This window comes from Ctenocephalides felis, unplaced genomic scaffold (assembly GCF_003426905.1).
Source record: "Ctenocephalides felis isolate EL2017-DRISC unplaced genomic scaffold, ASM342690v1 CF-g0.4_SCAFFOLD_03571, whole genome shotgun sequence".
NCBI lineage: Eukaryota > Metazoa > Arthropoda > Insecta > Siphonaptera > Pulicidae > Ctenocephalides > Ctenocephalides felis.
Genome location: NW_020539725.1, coordinates 37,368,734 through 37,382,886, shown reverse-complemented (window position 1 = coordinate 37,382,886; position 14,153 = coordinate 37,368,734). Strand labels below are relative to the sequence as shown.

Below are 14,153 nucleotides of genomic sequence, written 5' to 3'. Positions count from 1 at the left end.
AAAATAAATAAAACAATATACACTATTATAAAATTAAATTCAGAAAAATTTAAGGGGCGTTTGTTGAAATAAATTTAAACAACGAAATATGCAACTCAATTAATTTTAAGTTTAATATACTGTGATTATGATGGAGATGTTTGATTGATATGTCGTGTTTTTACACAAATATACTTTTAGATCATATAATGTGTTTCAATTTTTTATGATAAATAAATTCATATCGAGAAATCAACAACTAAATTCTTCACTTAATGCCATGGGACCATGAAACCTTTTCCATGTAAAATAGAAAAATGCTTTAAATCTATTACTCTACGACAAGGCTTCAATTATTCTATATTAATAATTTCAAAGTCATTGTAACTCTTTCTGATTAGTTATGTATAAACATACTGTACATAAGACAACAAAAAATTCTTTGATCATGTTTTATTATTCATTTACATTTGACCAAGATTGCTTTTCAAAATTACATCTCTAACAATATTAAATTCAATGGATGTGTTTTCTTCCAAGATTTGTGTCACAGCTTCTTCAGTTAAAGTATTAAAGCTCTCCAAATCTAATAATTAAAATATAAACAAAGTATTTCACTCTAAACATATGTTTAATTTTGATAAAAATATTACATTCAATACTTACTTCCAACTGGAATGTAACCACTTAATTCACAAAATGCTAAATTAAACGATAAACTAAGTTTGCAACCGAAACTATCTTTTCTTGGAAATATTAAAATTCTTAATGCATTGCTTTTGCAAGTCTCATTTAGAGTTTTGCCAAATGTCATAAAAATATTATGAGGAATATTTAAATCAATTAATAATTTTATTATGGTATCAAAAGTACTGCATACATTTGATATCTCGCTTTTAGATTTTACTTCCAAACAAAAGCCATGTGCAGGATAATTCACTAGTTCATATATATTTTCACAAAGGTTTTTGCATGACTAGAATAAAATTATATTGAATTGTATGTAGTAATAGGAGTAATGTGTATTTTAGCATAAAACACAAGCTACGCACCACATTTTCAATGGCAAGACGATGGTCTACAAATAACAGGTGAAAATGTAAGTGATTTACAGAAGCTAACGCACCTAAACTATTGTAACCCATTCTCAGATCTCTACAATAAAAAACATTTAATCCTTATACATAAATACACTTGTAACTTTTGTATAACAATAATTATTATCGATGATTAACAATTCTATTTTACATCAATATACATGAAATATCTGGCACAAATATATTATGTTAAAATATTCTGCTACAAAGCAAGTGAGTATTAGTGAGTATTAGTGAGTTTATTCAATGTATTTTTATAATTATTTCATATATTTTAATCAGCATTAAAAATATATAAAATAAATATATAAATATAAATGTCCTTAATCTCTTTCTTCTTTTTATTCATTTACCTATTATTTCCCAACCACATCAATCGTACTGCTGCTTCTATTGATGTTTTAGTAAGAACCTGAGGTAAGCATTTATTTAAACTCGGACAATACAAACAATGTCCAATAGTCAGAGGGCTCGCATTGATTATAATCGTACCTTCTAATATAAATAATATTACTGTAAGATACTTGATATGAGTTTATATTTTATCATTAGCAACGCTACCTATTTCCTTATCATATACAATATCGAATAAAATTTCTTCTGGAGGTATTTTTGTAAAATTGAATTTTTCTTTATCAAAAGGCTGTGTTAGAGATGAGATACTTTGCGGAATGCGACGTTTTACATTTCTATCGGTATTTAACTAAAATTGTTCCAAAATATACATTAGAAAATTTGACCATTTATATTTATCATTTTGTTTTAACTTACTTGAATGTAAAATGCATATTGTCCGGGCAATACTTTGTCTTTATCAATCATTAATTTGTAGTTAAAAACATTTTTTTCTTGTAACATTAACCATTTTTTTATGATTTGATCACTGATCGGACTACAATTTAAATTTGGTACATCAAGCATACATTCAGAATCATAATTATAATAAGAATCGCTCATATTAAAAATATTTTTCTCATAAAAAGTAAGTAGAAACTACCTTTTAGCCTTAAATATTGGAGTAAAACAAAATGTATTTCAATTTTTCATATTCAGATATCGACAAAGTGAGGGTCATTGACCGTAAACCGTACTGGAGTTTATTAAAGAAGAAGTTTATGTTTTCGGTAAAAAAACGACTTGTAAGTTCTACATTTTCTCGGCGGTAAAATTTTTCAAAAAATATTTGTATTTATCAAATTAATTTCTCTATCAATAGGTGAGCGTTCGCCTTGTAACGTTTCAAATGATTATGAATCGTTTGGGATTATGATTGGATAATGAACATGTATTTGTATGTCTGTCGATTTTTGGCCTTTAGTCGACGTTTTCTAAAAAAATTCAGTTTTAATTTCAATATAAGTCATTTGATGTAACTCGATGACGACTCCAAGATTATTAGTTTTGTGAAAAGATCGGTCGAGCGGTTTCTTTCGGATTAGCAGAAAAGTACAAAAAATATTATAGTTAGTTTTAGCCAAAAACCATGAACCAATTTTAATAGTTCAAAAACTGCTGCTCGAAGGATATTAGTTGATTCTGTAGATTATTTATATGTACATATCAGATAGATTTGCAACTTGCTCTTGCCTTAAAGGAAAATTCCCTTTCTTCATCTTAAAGCTAAATTCCACTTTCTTCATCTGCAAGTGCATATTTCCTACAATTATTATCAAAATTGTAATTATTATGCGTTTTTTAATAAAAAATTTTATACTTTAATTTATTTAATTACTTAATATAAATAACTAATATATATATATATATATATATATATATATATATATATATATATATATATATTCAGTCTTCAGGGCAATACATCTATTAAAAACTTGTATGAATTTAAAACATTTTTATTTTTTCCATACGTTTCGACACATTGTTTTGTGTCATCATCAGTGAACTCTAGTTTGAAGAACAGATAGATTAAATAAAACTAATATATACCATACATATCATATCACTTTCTTATATATTAGTTTTAATTAATAATTTCTATCTGTTCTTCAAACTAGAGTCCACTGATGATGACACAAAACAATGTGTGATTTGAAAAATTCAAGAAGCAATCGATTCATATTGATAGGAAGATGTGCTGATTAGTTTTTGGCAACGGCAGGTCTAACCGTTACGAAGATACGAAGCAAGGAGTGCAGAAAATAGAAACCGAGTTTTTGAGAGAACGGAGTATCCGATTTGAATGATTCAAAAAACAGTCCACTTGTGTTGGCAAAGCAATTGTTTTTGGAAAAAATGTTTTCAATTTTTCTTTATATAAATCGAAAATAATTCAGATTTTAATTTTAATTCTGGCTAAAGTTCTAAAGCTCTCACTTATATACTTGAAATAAATAATTTTAACTTTGTAATTCAGTTTATATAGATCTTATAAATATTAGAAAATGTTACAGTATTTGCAATAATCTTTAAACATTTTATAAATATATTAAACATTTAATATTCATCGATCATAGGGAACGGTACGGAAAGTTCCAGCAATTTGCCTTAAGGCACATATTTCAATAAAAGCAAATAAATATGACAAAAATATTGCCATACATCATCATAAATTTGGGAAAAAACTTAATTCAACTTAATTCAATTGTTAATAAGAATTGTGTGAAATTTCAATTTAAAAAGGAGTTAAAAAAATAAATTATTCAATGCTAGATATTTGACCCTTTTCGAAAAAAAGTTGGCCACCTTGTTTTAAATTCTGTTCTAGACAACACGTGTTTTTATAACTGAACATAACCTCACAAACAAAATAATACAAATGTCACTTATGAAAGAGAAGAAAATTCAATTTGTGTTTTGTTAATACTTTTTACAAATATTGATGAGAAATTTTATTACTATATGTTTTTTTTGTGAATAAATATGGCTAAAACACATTTCAGTAAGTATATAAAATAATTAACAATCATATAATTTAAAACAAATGTTACTAAAGTCGTACTATATATATTTATATACCTCGTGCATGTAGAATTTTACTGAAAATAATTTTCAGACGGATCTTTATAGTTAGATAAATATATCTACATTATCATATCTACCAAATTTGTTTTTTACCAATGAGTATTTACTCAGCTTTCTACATTTTTCCTTAGTTCGTTCATATTACATTTTTTTGTTATTAGAAGACTTATTAATAAGTTATTAGAAGAACAATGCTGAATGTCTTTCTCAAAATATTTATGTTTTGTTTTATATATTTCTGCAAAATGTCCCAATTAATTTTACCAACTGATAATCCACCGCTATAACTATTTATTTATTTATATTTTATATTTATTATATTTTATTTTATTTATATTTATTATATTATTTCACTATTTCTTACATAGCAGAAACTGATGAGAGTGAAACTAAATTGAAAAAGGAGCCATTCAATCCACCAGAAGGAAAAATTAAAAAACACAAATTCAACAGAAAAGCCAGATTGATAATCAGAAATTTATCATTCAAAACCACAGAAAATAGTTTCCGAAAACATTTTGAACAATTTGGAGATGTTCAAGAAGTGACTATTCTAAAAAAACCAACAGGAAAATTAGTTGGTTGTGGATTCGTACAATATAAGACAACTGCTGAAGCAGCGCAGGCTTTACTTAAGACAAACGCTAAAGAATTTTTAGGAAGGCCAATTCATGTAGATTGGGCTGTTGCCAAAGATACTTATGTTCGTCATGTTAATGAGCAGACAAATCCTGAAAATATAGAAATAAAACAAGAAAAGGATTCTGATACAGACAATAAAGAAGTAAAGATCAAAGAGGAGCCTTTGTCTGATGCAGAAAGTGATACTAAGGAATTGAAATCAGAGAGTTCAGATGAAGGTAAAAAAAATTGTACTTATGTTTATTGAATGAATATATACAAAGTAATAATTTCCTTGTAGACTTTTCTAATATTAAAAGTTGAGACAAAATAAAATATGAATGTAATAGTCTCCATGATGTTTTGTTTTTTTGATAAAATTTTGAATTTTGATAAATGATAAAATAACTCTTCAAAATAGAGTGAATGTATACATATATACAAGTTTATATTACAGATGAAAAACATGCAACGGATTCAGATTCAGAATCTGATGATTCTGATAGTGATGAAGAAAGTGATGAAAGTGATATTGATACAAAAGATTCAAAATTAGATATAAAGCCAGAAACTAATTTAAGAAAGTCAGCAAATGATGCAACTGATGGAAAAACTGTATTCATCAAAAATGTCCCATTTGAAGCCAAAAATGAGGATATTAGAGAGTGCATGCAACAATTTGGAGAAGTTATTTATGCCTTGGTCTGTGTTGACAAAATGACAGAGCATTCAAAAGGCACAGCATTTGTTCGGTTTAAGGTAAAATTATAAGATATAAAATGATTTAAAGATGTTTCACCTAAAAATAACCTGAGTTCAATTTAATCTTATACTTTACACATTTTTTGCATATCATAATAAGTATAAGGCATACAAATTATTTAATATTTAATTATATAGGAGGAAGAATCTGCAAGGCGATGCTTAGAATCAGGAACAGAATTAAAGCTTTTAGGACAAATACTAGATCCACATCCAGCACTGAGTCGTGATCAAGCTCATAATAATAACTTAAAATCAAAGCAAAAACCAATGAAAGATTCACGAAATTTATATTTAATTAAAGAAGGAGGTACAGTTAATAAAGAAAATATACTAAAGTAGAATAAATAGTGCAAATAAACTCATGATATTTTATCAAACAGTTGTTTTGGCGGGTACTAAAGCTGCTGAAGGAGTTTCAATGAGTGATATGCAGAAACGTTTGCAATTGGAACAAACAAAGTCACAAATGTTAAAAAATTTAAACAGGTATAATTCAAAATTATCACATTCTTGTGTATGAATTCAGCAAAATTCAAATAAAATATTTAATAAAATGGTGAAAGGCTTTCATCATGTCTAGTTATTTAAAACACTTCAATCATACTAAAAGCAAAATAATGTTTAAATCTTCTTATAGATTTATTTCCCGGTATCGATTAACAATCCATAATTTACCAGAAAATTATGATGATGCTAAATTGAGAGCATTGTGCTCAGTGGGAGGAAGAGTTGTGCGAGAAGCTAGAGTCATGAGAGATTCAAGACCAACACCACAAAATTTAAATGGAACTTCAAAAGGATTTGGTTTTGTATCTTTCACTAATCATGAGGACGCTCTAGCTACTTTAAGAAGATTGAATAATAACCCCACAATATTTTCTAAGAAGAAGGTATGTAAAGTATTTAATGCTGAATTATTTTTACAATATTTATGATGTTTTTATTTTGAATGTATTTATCATAGTATCTAAAAAGGTTTCAGAAATTCTTTCTGAAACATAGAAACTTTCTAAAACCAAAATTGTCAAGAAAGAAAAATAAGAAAGTGATATGATAAGATTTCCTTATGTAACTTATTTAAATTATAGTATTTTTAAAAGTTGATTTTTTTTTACAGAGGCCAATAGTAGCATTTAGTATAGAAGACAAAAATGCCATAAATACAAAAGTAAAAAGGCAGCAAAAATCTCTTATGCAAAATCCAAACAATAAGAGACATAGAATAGATACGGCTCCTTCAAGCAAAAGGAATGTGAATAATAAAACAAATAAACCCAAAGATGGAATTCAAAATATAGAAGTAAATGAATATTCAGGAGTAACAGCCAAGCCAGGTCCTCAAAAAATGAGAACTAAATTTGGATTAAAAACTCAAGCCAATCTTCACATACAAAATTTAAAGAGAACTAAAAACCAGATGAAAAAGATGAAAAAATCTTTCGCTGAAAGAAAGGTGGACCACATAAGACAACCTAAACAAAAACAAAATAAGAAGCAAGGTACAAAAGATGATGCACGCTTGTCAAAACTAATAAATGATTACAAAAATAAATTAGGACAGAGTATAACACAAAAATCCAAATGGTATGAATAACAAAATGTTACATTTGTAAGATTTAATATAAATATATTTAAATTTTCAACACATCATTTGTTTTTAATTGAAATAGTAAAATGTACATAATAAGACTTAATACTACATTTAAAATTCTGTACAAATACAATAAAAAAAACAATTTGTTAAAATTGAACTTCAGTCAGAAATATTATACATACCTAATAATGGCAGAACAATTTCTAATTAATTGCACTTCATTTAATTTATCTATAATTGTACTAAAATGTTGAGTCTTCATTAAAATATTTCAAATTGTCTTAGGCAGTAATTGCACTTGAGATCAGTAATTTTTTTATAATTCAAAATATTTATCTTTGATACATTATTACAATTGTAGCAGTGTTTAGAAATATTTGTTTGAGAAATATGTTGACTAAATCTTGTCGAATCACATCCTGAATCAAATGTGGAGGTGGTCTCAGTAAAGCCACTGTCCATATTTTCTTTTGCTTCAGGTATATCAAAACTTCTAGAAAGATTCTTGGCGCTTGCTGATCTTTTTTTCAGTGGTGTTTCCATTTGAGAAATTTGCATTGGAGATAATGGTGTTAAACCATTATCAAATTTATCATTATCTAAATTTGCAAAGTTTTTGTTGATACTTCGAAAAACACTGCTTGATTTATTTACAACCAAAGGACTGTCAATTACAAAATCTGATCTTGTTTGATCAATTGACATATCTTGGGAGAATTGTGTATTACTATCTGATTGGCGATGGCTCCTAAAATTGCACTGAAAATCGTCATAGCACTGTGTTGGTGGGGAAGACTTTTCAACTTCTGTTTCCTCACAGTTTGGTTGCATACTATTTTCTTTATTCAACCGATTTCGTTCTGGAGTACTCTGACAGAAAGAATACTTGTTTACAGCATGATACAAATGATTTGTGATAATTTTCTTCTGTTTTAAATTTGAAGTTTTTTCCAGCCTTTTATTATCTGAGGTTTGTATAGGAGATATTATGGAAAATGTTGTTTTCTTTGAAATAGGGCTTACTGAACTAGGAGAAGGAATGTTGTACGAAGCAGGAGTACCATGATTAAATTTTTGTCGAGAACACATTAACATGCTAATAGCAGGAGATTTTGAGACAGGAGTTAATGTATTGTAATCCATGCTCAAAACTTCATTGGACATTCCAAGTATATGTTCATCTTTGAAAAGATTTTTCAGCATTGATTCATCTTTTGCCTTTGAAATAGCATTGCAGTTTGCTTCTTGTTCTTGGTAATAAGTACAGAATTTTTTTAAAACATGTTCTACTTCAGGATCTAGTTTTAATGGTATTGTCATATCTGTTTGCGTAGCACTATTTTTAAATAAACATTTTTTTGTCGCATCAGTAGATAAAGAAAACTTTTCTTTGTCATTAGGACTTGACAACATTAGATTGTTTCCAAAATAATCCTTGATGGCTTGTTGGGCTCTTTCTTCCTCAAGTGGATTAAAGCTTGTATCAAATTGAGACATATTAATTTCAATATTAGCTGGACGAACTTCAGCAATTTCATCAATTGTCCATTCAAACTCCTCATTTTCTGCATTAGACTTCTGTCTAGAAGCAAAAAGTGTCGAACTACAAAATGACATCTTTAACCCATCTATAAGTCCTTTATCAAAAGGATTTTTGATTTTAAAAACTTTTGAAGGTGGGGTAGAATGTGCTGGTAAAAAATTATAGCCATTTCTTTGTTTAAAAATGGTCAATGCCGGTTCTTTGTTTGTTCTAAAATTCTCTATAGATTTTAATATATAATCATTTCTTTCCATTAATAAACTAGATTTTTGTGCCATTCCTTGTCAATCAATTTACGTGGTATTGGTATTTATGCTGAATATAAATACTTGCGTAAATTTAGAATGAATCAGTCCAAAATTTGTCAATTCATAATTAATATTACTTTATAAAATTAAAAATTGATAAAAAGCATCGGTTCGGAAAACCTAAAACTCAGTCAAAACATTTAGTGCATTTTTACCTGTAGATGAAATGCAGGTTAGAAAAGAGGACAATCAACTTATATTGTTTACACGACCGATACAAAAACATCCGATAACTTTAAAACTTGAATTAATCTACTGAGTTTTTGTTGTTTACAGTCTCCTTTAGTTGAGTGTGTGTGAAACAAAATTTGTTTGAAGGATTGTACACAGAAAGAAAAAAAATAACGGCCTTGGGCTTGAGGTACCACTACAATAATAATAAAATTTCAAAAGTAATCGATTGCAAGATTGAATCCGTTAAAAATATACACTCGCTTTCAAGCTCATATTTAGCTATTTTAAATATAAATAATAATATTATAATTGTTTTCTTATTATGCTAGAATTTTTCATTATTTTCAATATCATATATTAATTTATATAATATTATTAAATGATTGTATCCATTAATGAATGCAAAAAATATTATTATTGTTTATAATACTGTAAATAAAGTGTTTGAAATTGTAGATTTTTCATAATTATATAGCATATAATTTACAAAATATTATTATCATTTACTTATTATATTGGAAGAAAAGATGACTTATGCATCACCACCTTGTTCATTCAACAAAAGCAGGAACCAAAAGATTAAATTATTTGTACCCATAACACAAATAAAACAGTTAGAAAAAAGTTTAATCTACCCATTTATCATAACTTTTCTTATTTATTACAAATTGCAATTTATTGACAACAAGAAGGAACTTAAATAACTTATCCATCTTTTATCTATATTTATAGAAGAATTTTAAATTCAAAATTGTATCAAATTATTTTTTTTTATAATAAAGTTGTAGGGTATGGTGAATAATACAGAAATAATTATAAAAGACATAAGATTTATTATACACATTTGTCTGATATAATCATCTTATAATTAATTTTTTTGCATTAATATTTAAATACAAATACTACAAAATATAATATTACATACATAGTCTTAATATCCAAGTATTAGAATTCAAAGTAACACAGATTTACTTTTATTATCTATCTAAAATGCTAAAGTCAAATTAAAAACTATGGTCAGAACGTAGTCAGAGATAAAACTTAATGAGAACTAAGAAGTAATTTATATGCAACAGCCTTATAACTAAAAGTTATATAAGCAGCATAGTTACAGCATATAAAAATATAATACATTGCAACTATCTAATAGTCAAATAGTTGACAAACATTTTAGATTATTACCTAGAACAAGTTAAAAATTTATGTGATCTTTTTTTCTTTCAGAATAAAACAAAAGATGCAGAAATCGAAGTTTAGTATAGTGTTAAGTAAATCTCATTTCATCAATATTCATGATTTATCTTTATAAGAATATAATTCATATCTTATTATTTTTCTCACCTCATTATCAGCGGTATAAAAATATTTCTATTAACTATGCCAGATTTCCATCTCTGCATCATAATATCCAAAAACAATTCCACATATATTTTCAAGTTGCTCTCAAGAATGTACTCTAAACTTTTAACCTTCTCTCCATCTATAAATATTACGATTCACTTAAATCTAATATGAAGTCTGTGGTAACATGTATCTGTGGTTTCGGGGACTAATCCGCATACACAATATATTGTGGGTTTTCTACATCAGACACGTCGACTTGCACATATTGTGGTGATTGGACATTAGAAATTGTAGAGCTTCGGCCTATAGTATTTCTTGATCTGTAATAATGATGATAAATATAAAAGTAAACTAGTGAAGTAAAACATGCATTCCTCTAAGAAATAATTTAACCTGTGTGTCATTATATTATTTTTGTTATCAATGTGGAAGTCATTTTCATTTCATATCGAATACATATCAAACTATCACTTAATAAATTTATTGGCACATTCAAATTATATACATAAAGAAGACTTCCAGAAGTAATGAACTAAAAAGTCCAATAAATACATTTTGTTCACACTTCGATCATAAGATCTAAAACTAGTATTTCACAATCAATTATCAATCTTGTATAATTTTCATATAAAATTAAATAAGTAAAAAAGCTATTACAGTCAGCCAATATAAAATTCATGATTTCAAATAAAATATGTTATTGATATATAATAAAACTTCTCAAGAATATAAACATGCATACTGGGTCTACTGAAATATATTTACTCAGAAAAATTCTGTTGCTCCAATGTAAGTATATGACTTAAGAAAATGTCAAATCTTGTTTGTAAAAATATAATTTTAAAATAGTTAACAAAACATTATAAATTACTAGTACTTTTAAATTCCTCGCATTGAAACATTTAGTTTGAAGATGAAGTTAAAATCATCAAATATTATATGTATTTGAAAATGAAGTCGTGTTTACAATATAAATATATATAATGCAAATGTATGATTGTATTTGCTTTCATAGATTAATAAATTTTATAAAAATTGCAAAACAAAGTGATAAATAAAATATTTTATTCAATGTTCTTAATAGAATGAGTAGCCAACAATTGAATTAAAATATATTAGTAATGAATATAAATAAAATAAATCACAATAAACAAAATCTAATAATTCGAGAAAATAATTGATCAGCGTTTTCATCTAAGTAAAAATTTTTTCCCAATAAATATAAGCAAACAATAACAATATACTAATAAACTAATTATTTAGGTTTGATTGTAGGATATTTTTATAAACAATTGGCGATAACATTAAAAAGAAGAATTGGCTAGATATAGGATATGAATTAAGTCATTGAATGCCAAAATGTTGTATACTTACTGAAGTAAGTTAGACACCCACTTATTATATTTTTTATCACAGTGATGCTTACATTTATCTTATAAATTGGTCATAAAAATATAAAACAATCAATCATTAATCTTACTTTGCTTTAGCATGTGTTAATATGTGTGATTTCAGATTCGTTGATTGTGCAAATTTTTTGTTGCATCCATCAAAGGGACAAACATAAGGCCGATCACCAGTATGTATTCTTACATGCGTCCTGAAATTAAACAACACAAATTAGAATTAAAAAAAAACAAGAAAATAAATATAATCTGTATCTTATTAAAAGATTAAATAAAAAAAATCTATATAAGAATAAATCTATCAATATTGATAACTAAATAACTTAATCCTGATTTTATGTATGACTCATAAGGAAACTTTTTATATATCTCTAAGGGTTTGAAAAATTTGACAATTATTTTAGACATAAAATATAATTTCACTTCATGAAAATAATTAATACACCCATAGAAAAGAATGCTAATTTTTTGACTAATGATTGAATAAAGAATACTTGAAGTTAATAATTATTTAGCATAATATTTAGAAAATATTGAAAAACATTACCTAAGATTGAAATCTAATGAAAACCTTTTGCCACAACCTTCAAATGTGCATTGGAATGGTTTTTCACCCGTATGCACCAATTGATGCCTTTTTAATTTTGAACTTTCTACAAAAGCTTTTCCTAAAATGAGATGAATGAAATAAATAAACTATATAACAAATGTTCATGTATTATTCTTAATACATGCATGTTAATAATCTAGATAACAATATAAGTATATTTTTTAAGACGCATATTACATACACGCATATCACTACATATTAAATTAAATCTGAACTATGCTCAACACTTGAAAATAAGATAATTCTCGACCCAATAAAATACTTTGCAACAATTAAATTTGAATGCATGTTACATATTTCAATTAACCAAAATTAATTGCAATTATTATTTAACATAGTAATTTTTGGTATTTGGAATGCAAGAATTACATGCTGCATCAGTTTATCATTCAATGCATTTCACAGATCTCTCCATAACAAACTTATTTCATAAGTATATTAAAATACTAACATAAGCAACTATACTCACCACATTCAGCACAAACATGTACACGAGGCCCATGTGTATGCAAATGCTTTCTCATTGCTGAATTATCCCTAAACATTTTTGTGCAACCTTTATGCGGGCAGGCTAAAATGGAAACAAGTATAACATAGTAAATACCCATATCTTATGAACAAACTAAATATAATTTATCTAATACTTAAAACATACTAATGATATTAAATGGAATAAAGTAAATATCAGCACTTCCAACTTTATTTTACCAGCCTTATAAGAAGAATGTCTTTTCAACCTATTAAGCAAATATCCTTCTTCAATATATTAAATAATATTGTATATCATTGCATAAAATGAAGCACAATCTCAATATAGCGATATATAAAAAGAATAAAAGAAAAAGGAATAAATAAATTTATATACATGGTACAGACTAAACTTAGTATGATGATAAAATTTAGGAATCAAAGTTATTACATTAGTATTATTGCTAAAGAGAAGTGATTAAATTACCTATAGTTCGATCTAAACCACTTTGAGGTTCCTTTTTCACTTTCACTTTATGTCCAGGCCGAGCAAACTCAGCTAATTGTTTTGGATCAGATAAATCTAAACCTGGAACTCCATCACTAGGAATTTTTTTTCCTGTCATGTATTCAGTATAATCTGGATCAGGTTCTGGATTAGATCCTTCATCTAAAGATATCCATGAATAAATCATTTTACATCTTAATATATTAGGAAAATGGATTGATTGTAAGTGTAGAATAATAAAAATCAATATCTCTACCAGAATTACTTAAATTACTTAAAATTTAAATGATTTAAAATTGTGCATACTCTTGATTAGTTATATATGTGTATCTATAATTTGCACTTGCAGTTTTAAAACATTATGGAATAATGTAAAATAAACACTGAGAAGCTTACCGTCATCTGTTCCAGATGCCCACATAGTGACACTGAATTCACCTTCCATAGTTTTTATTTGTACTTGTTTCTGTTCCCACTTTCTAGTTCGACCCTGTCCCATTGTCACAGGCTCCAAACCAGTAGTTAGAGCTTCATGATTGCTCAAAGTCATCAGATCAGGAACAGTTCGTGGTCTGCTAAGTATTCCACCTCTTTTTATACTGGTTTTACGTTTACTGAATATTAATATCATATAAATACAATGGAATTATACATAATTTATAATAAAAATGCAAGAGATTAATGCATATTATTTTGTAAGATTTATGTATGACTTATGATTCATATTTAAAGAAACAAAGAGCACATTCAGAGA

At 26.7% G+C, this 14,153-nt stretch overlaps 4 protein-coding genes across 5 annotated transcripts; 1 reads left to right on the top strand and 3 right to left on the bottom strand.

Annotated features, from left to right (window-relative positions):
• Positions 1-443: 443 nt before the first annotated feature.
• LOC113385998 (GDP-D-glucose phosphorylase 1) lies at positions 444-2,045 on the bottom strand. The gene is made up of 6 exons (XM_026623814.1): positions 1,848-2,045; positions 1,638-1,779; positions 1,430-1,571; positions 1,032-1,134; positions 646-955; positions 444-565 (listed from the first exon to the last, which is right to left on the bottom strand). Exons 1-6 carry the CDS (start codon positions 2,031-2,033, stop codon positions 444-446), a joined length of 1,005 nt encoding a protein of 334 aa, XP_026479599.1. The 5' UTR covers positions 2,034-2,045.
• A 1,791-nt stretch (positions 2,046-3,836) lies between these two features.
• Positions 3,837-7,091, top strand: LOC113384794 (RNA-binding protein 28). The gene is made up of 7 exons (XM_026622553.1): positions 3,837-3,975; positions 4,430-4,918; positions 5,137-5,438; positions 5,580-5,751; positions 5,825-5,930; positions 6,082-6,334; positions 6,562-7,091. The coding sequence occupies exons 1-7, from the start codon at positions 3,957-3,959 to the stop codon at positions 7,036-7,038; spliced, it is 1,818 nt and encodes a 605-aa protein (XP_026478338.1). The 5' UTR covers positions 3,837-3,956; the 3' UTR covers positions 7,039-7,091.
• A 166-nt stretch (positions 7,092-7,257) lies between these two features.
• Positions 7,258-9,180, bottom strand: LOC113384938 (protein aurora borealis). Of its 2 annotated transcripts, none has more exons than XM_026622716.1 (2): positions 9,045-9,180; positions 7,258-8,620 (listed from the first exon to the last, which is right to left on the bottom strand). In XM_026622716.1, exons 1-2 carry the CDS (start codon positions 9,113-9,115, stop codon positions 7,300-7,302), a joined length of 1,392 nt encoding a protein of 463 aa, XP_026478501.1. In that variant the 5' UTR covers positions 9,116-9,180; the 3' UTR covers positions 7,258-7,299. The 2 variants fall into 2 exon arrangements, with proteins under 2 accessions (XP_026478501.1, XP_026478502.1); XM_026622717.1 differs by having other exon boundaries at positions 7,258-8,616.
• A 1,098-nt stretch (positions 9,181-10,278) lies between these two features.
• Positions 10,279-13,409, bottom strand: LOC113385016 (transcription factor YY2-like; the record flags this gene model as incomplete). Its single annotated transcript, XM_026622813.1, is given in 5 exon segments — positions 10,279-10,727; positions 11,888-12,007; positions 12,361-12,481; positions 12,893-12,994; positions 13,379-13,409. Coding segments are annotated over 5 exon segments (489 nt in total), but the record flags the coding sequence as incomplete, so codon positions are not given.
• Between the last annotated feature and the right edge of the window lie 744 nt (positions 13,410-14,153).

Bases quoted from the DNA above. Each gene is read 5' to 3' on its own strand.
- LOC113385998 (XM_026623814.1), bottom strand. From the start codon at position 2,033: ATGAGCGATTCTTATTATAATTATGATTCTGAATGTATGCTTGATGTA. The intron at 956-1,031 runs GTGCGTAGCTTG...ATTTTATTCTAG, and splicing joins GTCTTGCCATTGAAAATGTG to TCATGCAAAAACCTTTGTGA. The intron at 566-645 runs GTAAGTATTGAA...TTTAATTATTAG, and splicing joins TGGTTACATTCCAGTTGGAA to ATTTGGAGAGCTTTAATACT.
- LOC113384794 (XM_026622553.1), top strand. The intron at 5,931-6,081 runs GTATAATTCAAA...ATCTTCTTATAG, and splicing joins ATGTTAAAAAATTTAAACAG to ATTTATTTCCCGGTATCGAT. The intron at 6,335-6,561 runs GTATGTAAAGTA...TTTTTTTTACAG, and splicing joins CAATATTTTCTAAGAAGAAG to AGGCCAATAGTAGCATTTAG.
- LOC113384938 (XM_026622716.1), bottom strand. From the start codon at position 9,115: ATGTTTTTGTATCGGTCGTGTAAACAATATAAGTTGATTGTCCTCTTT. The intron at 8,621-9,044 runs GTAAAAATGCAC...TTTTGCTTCTAG, and splicing joins AACCTGCATTTCATCTACAG to ACAGAAGTCTAATGCAGAAA.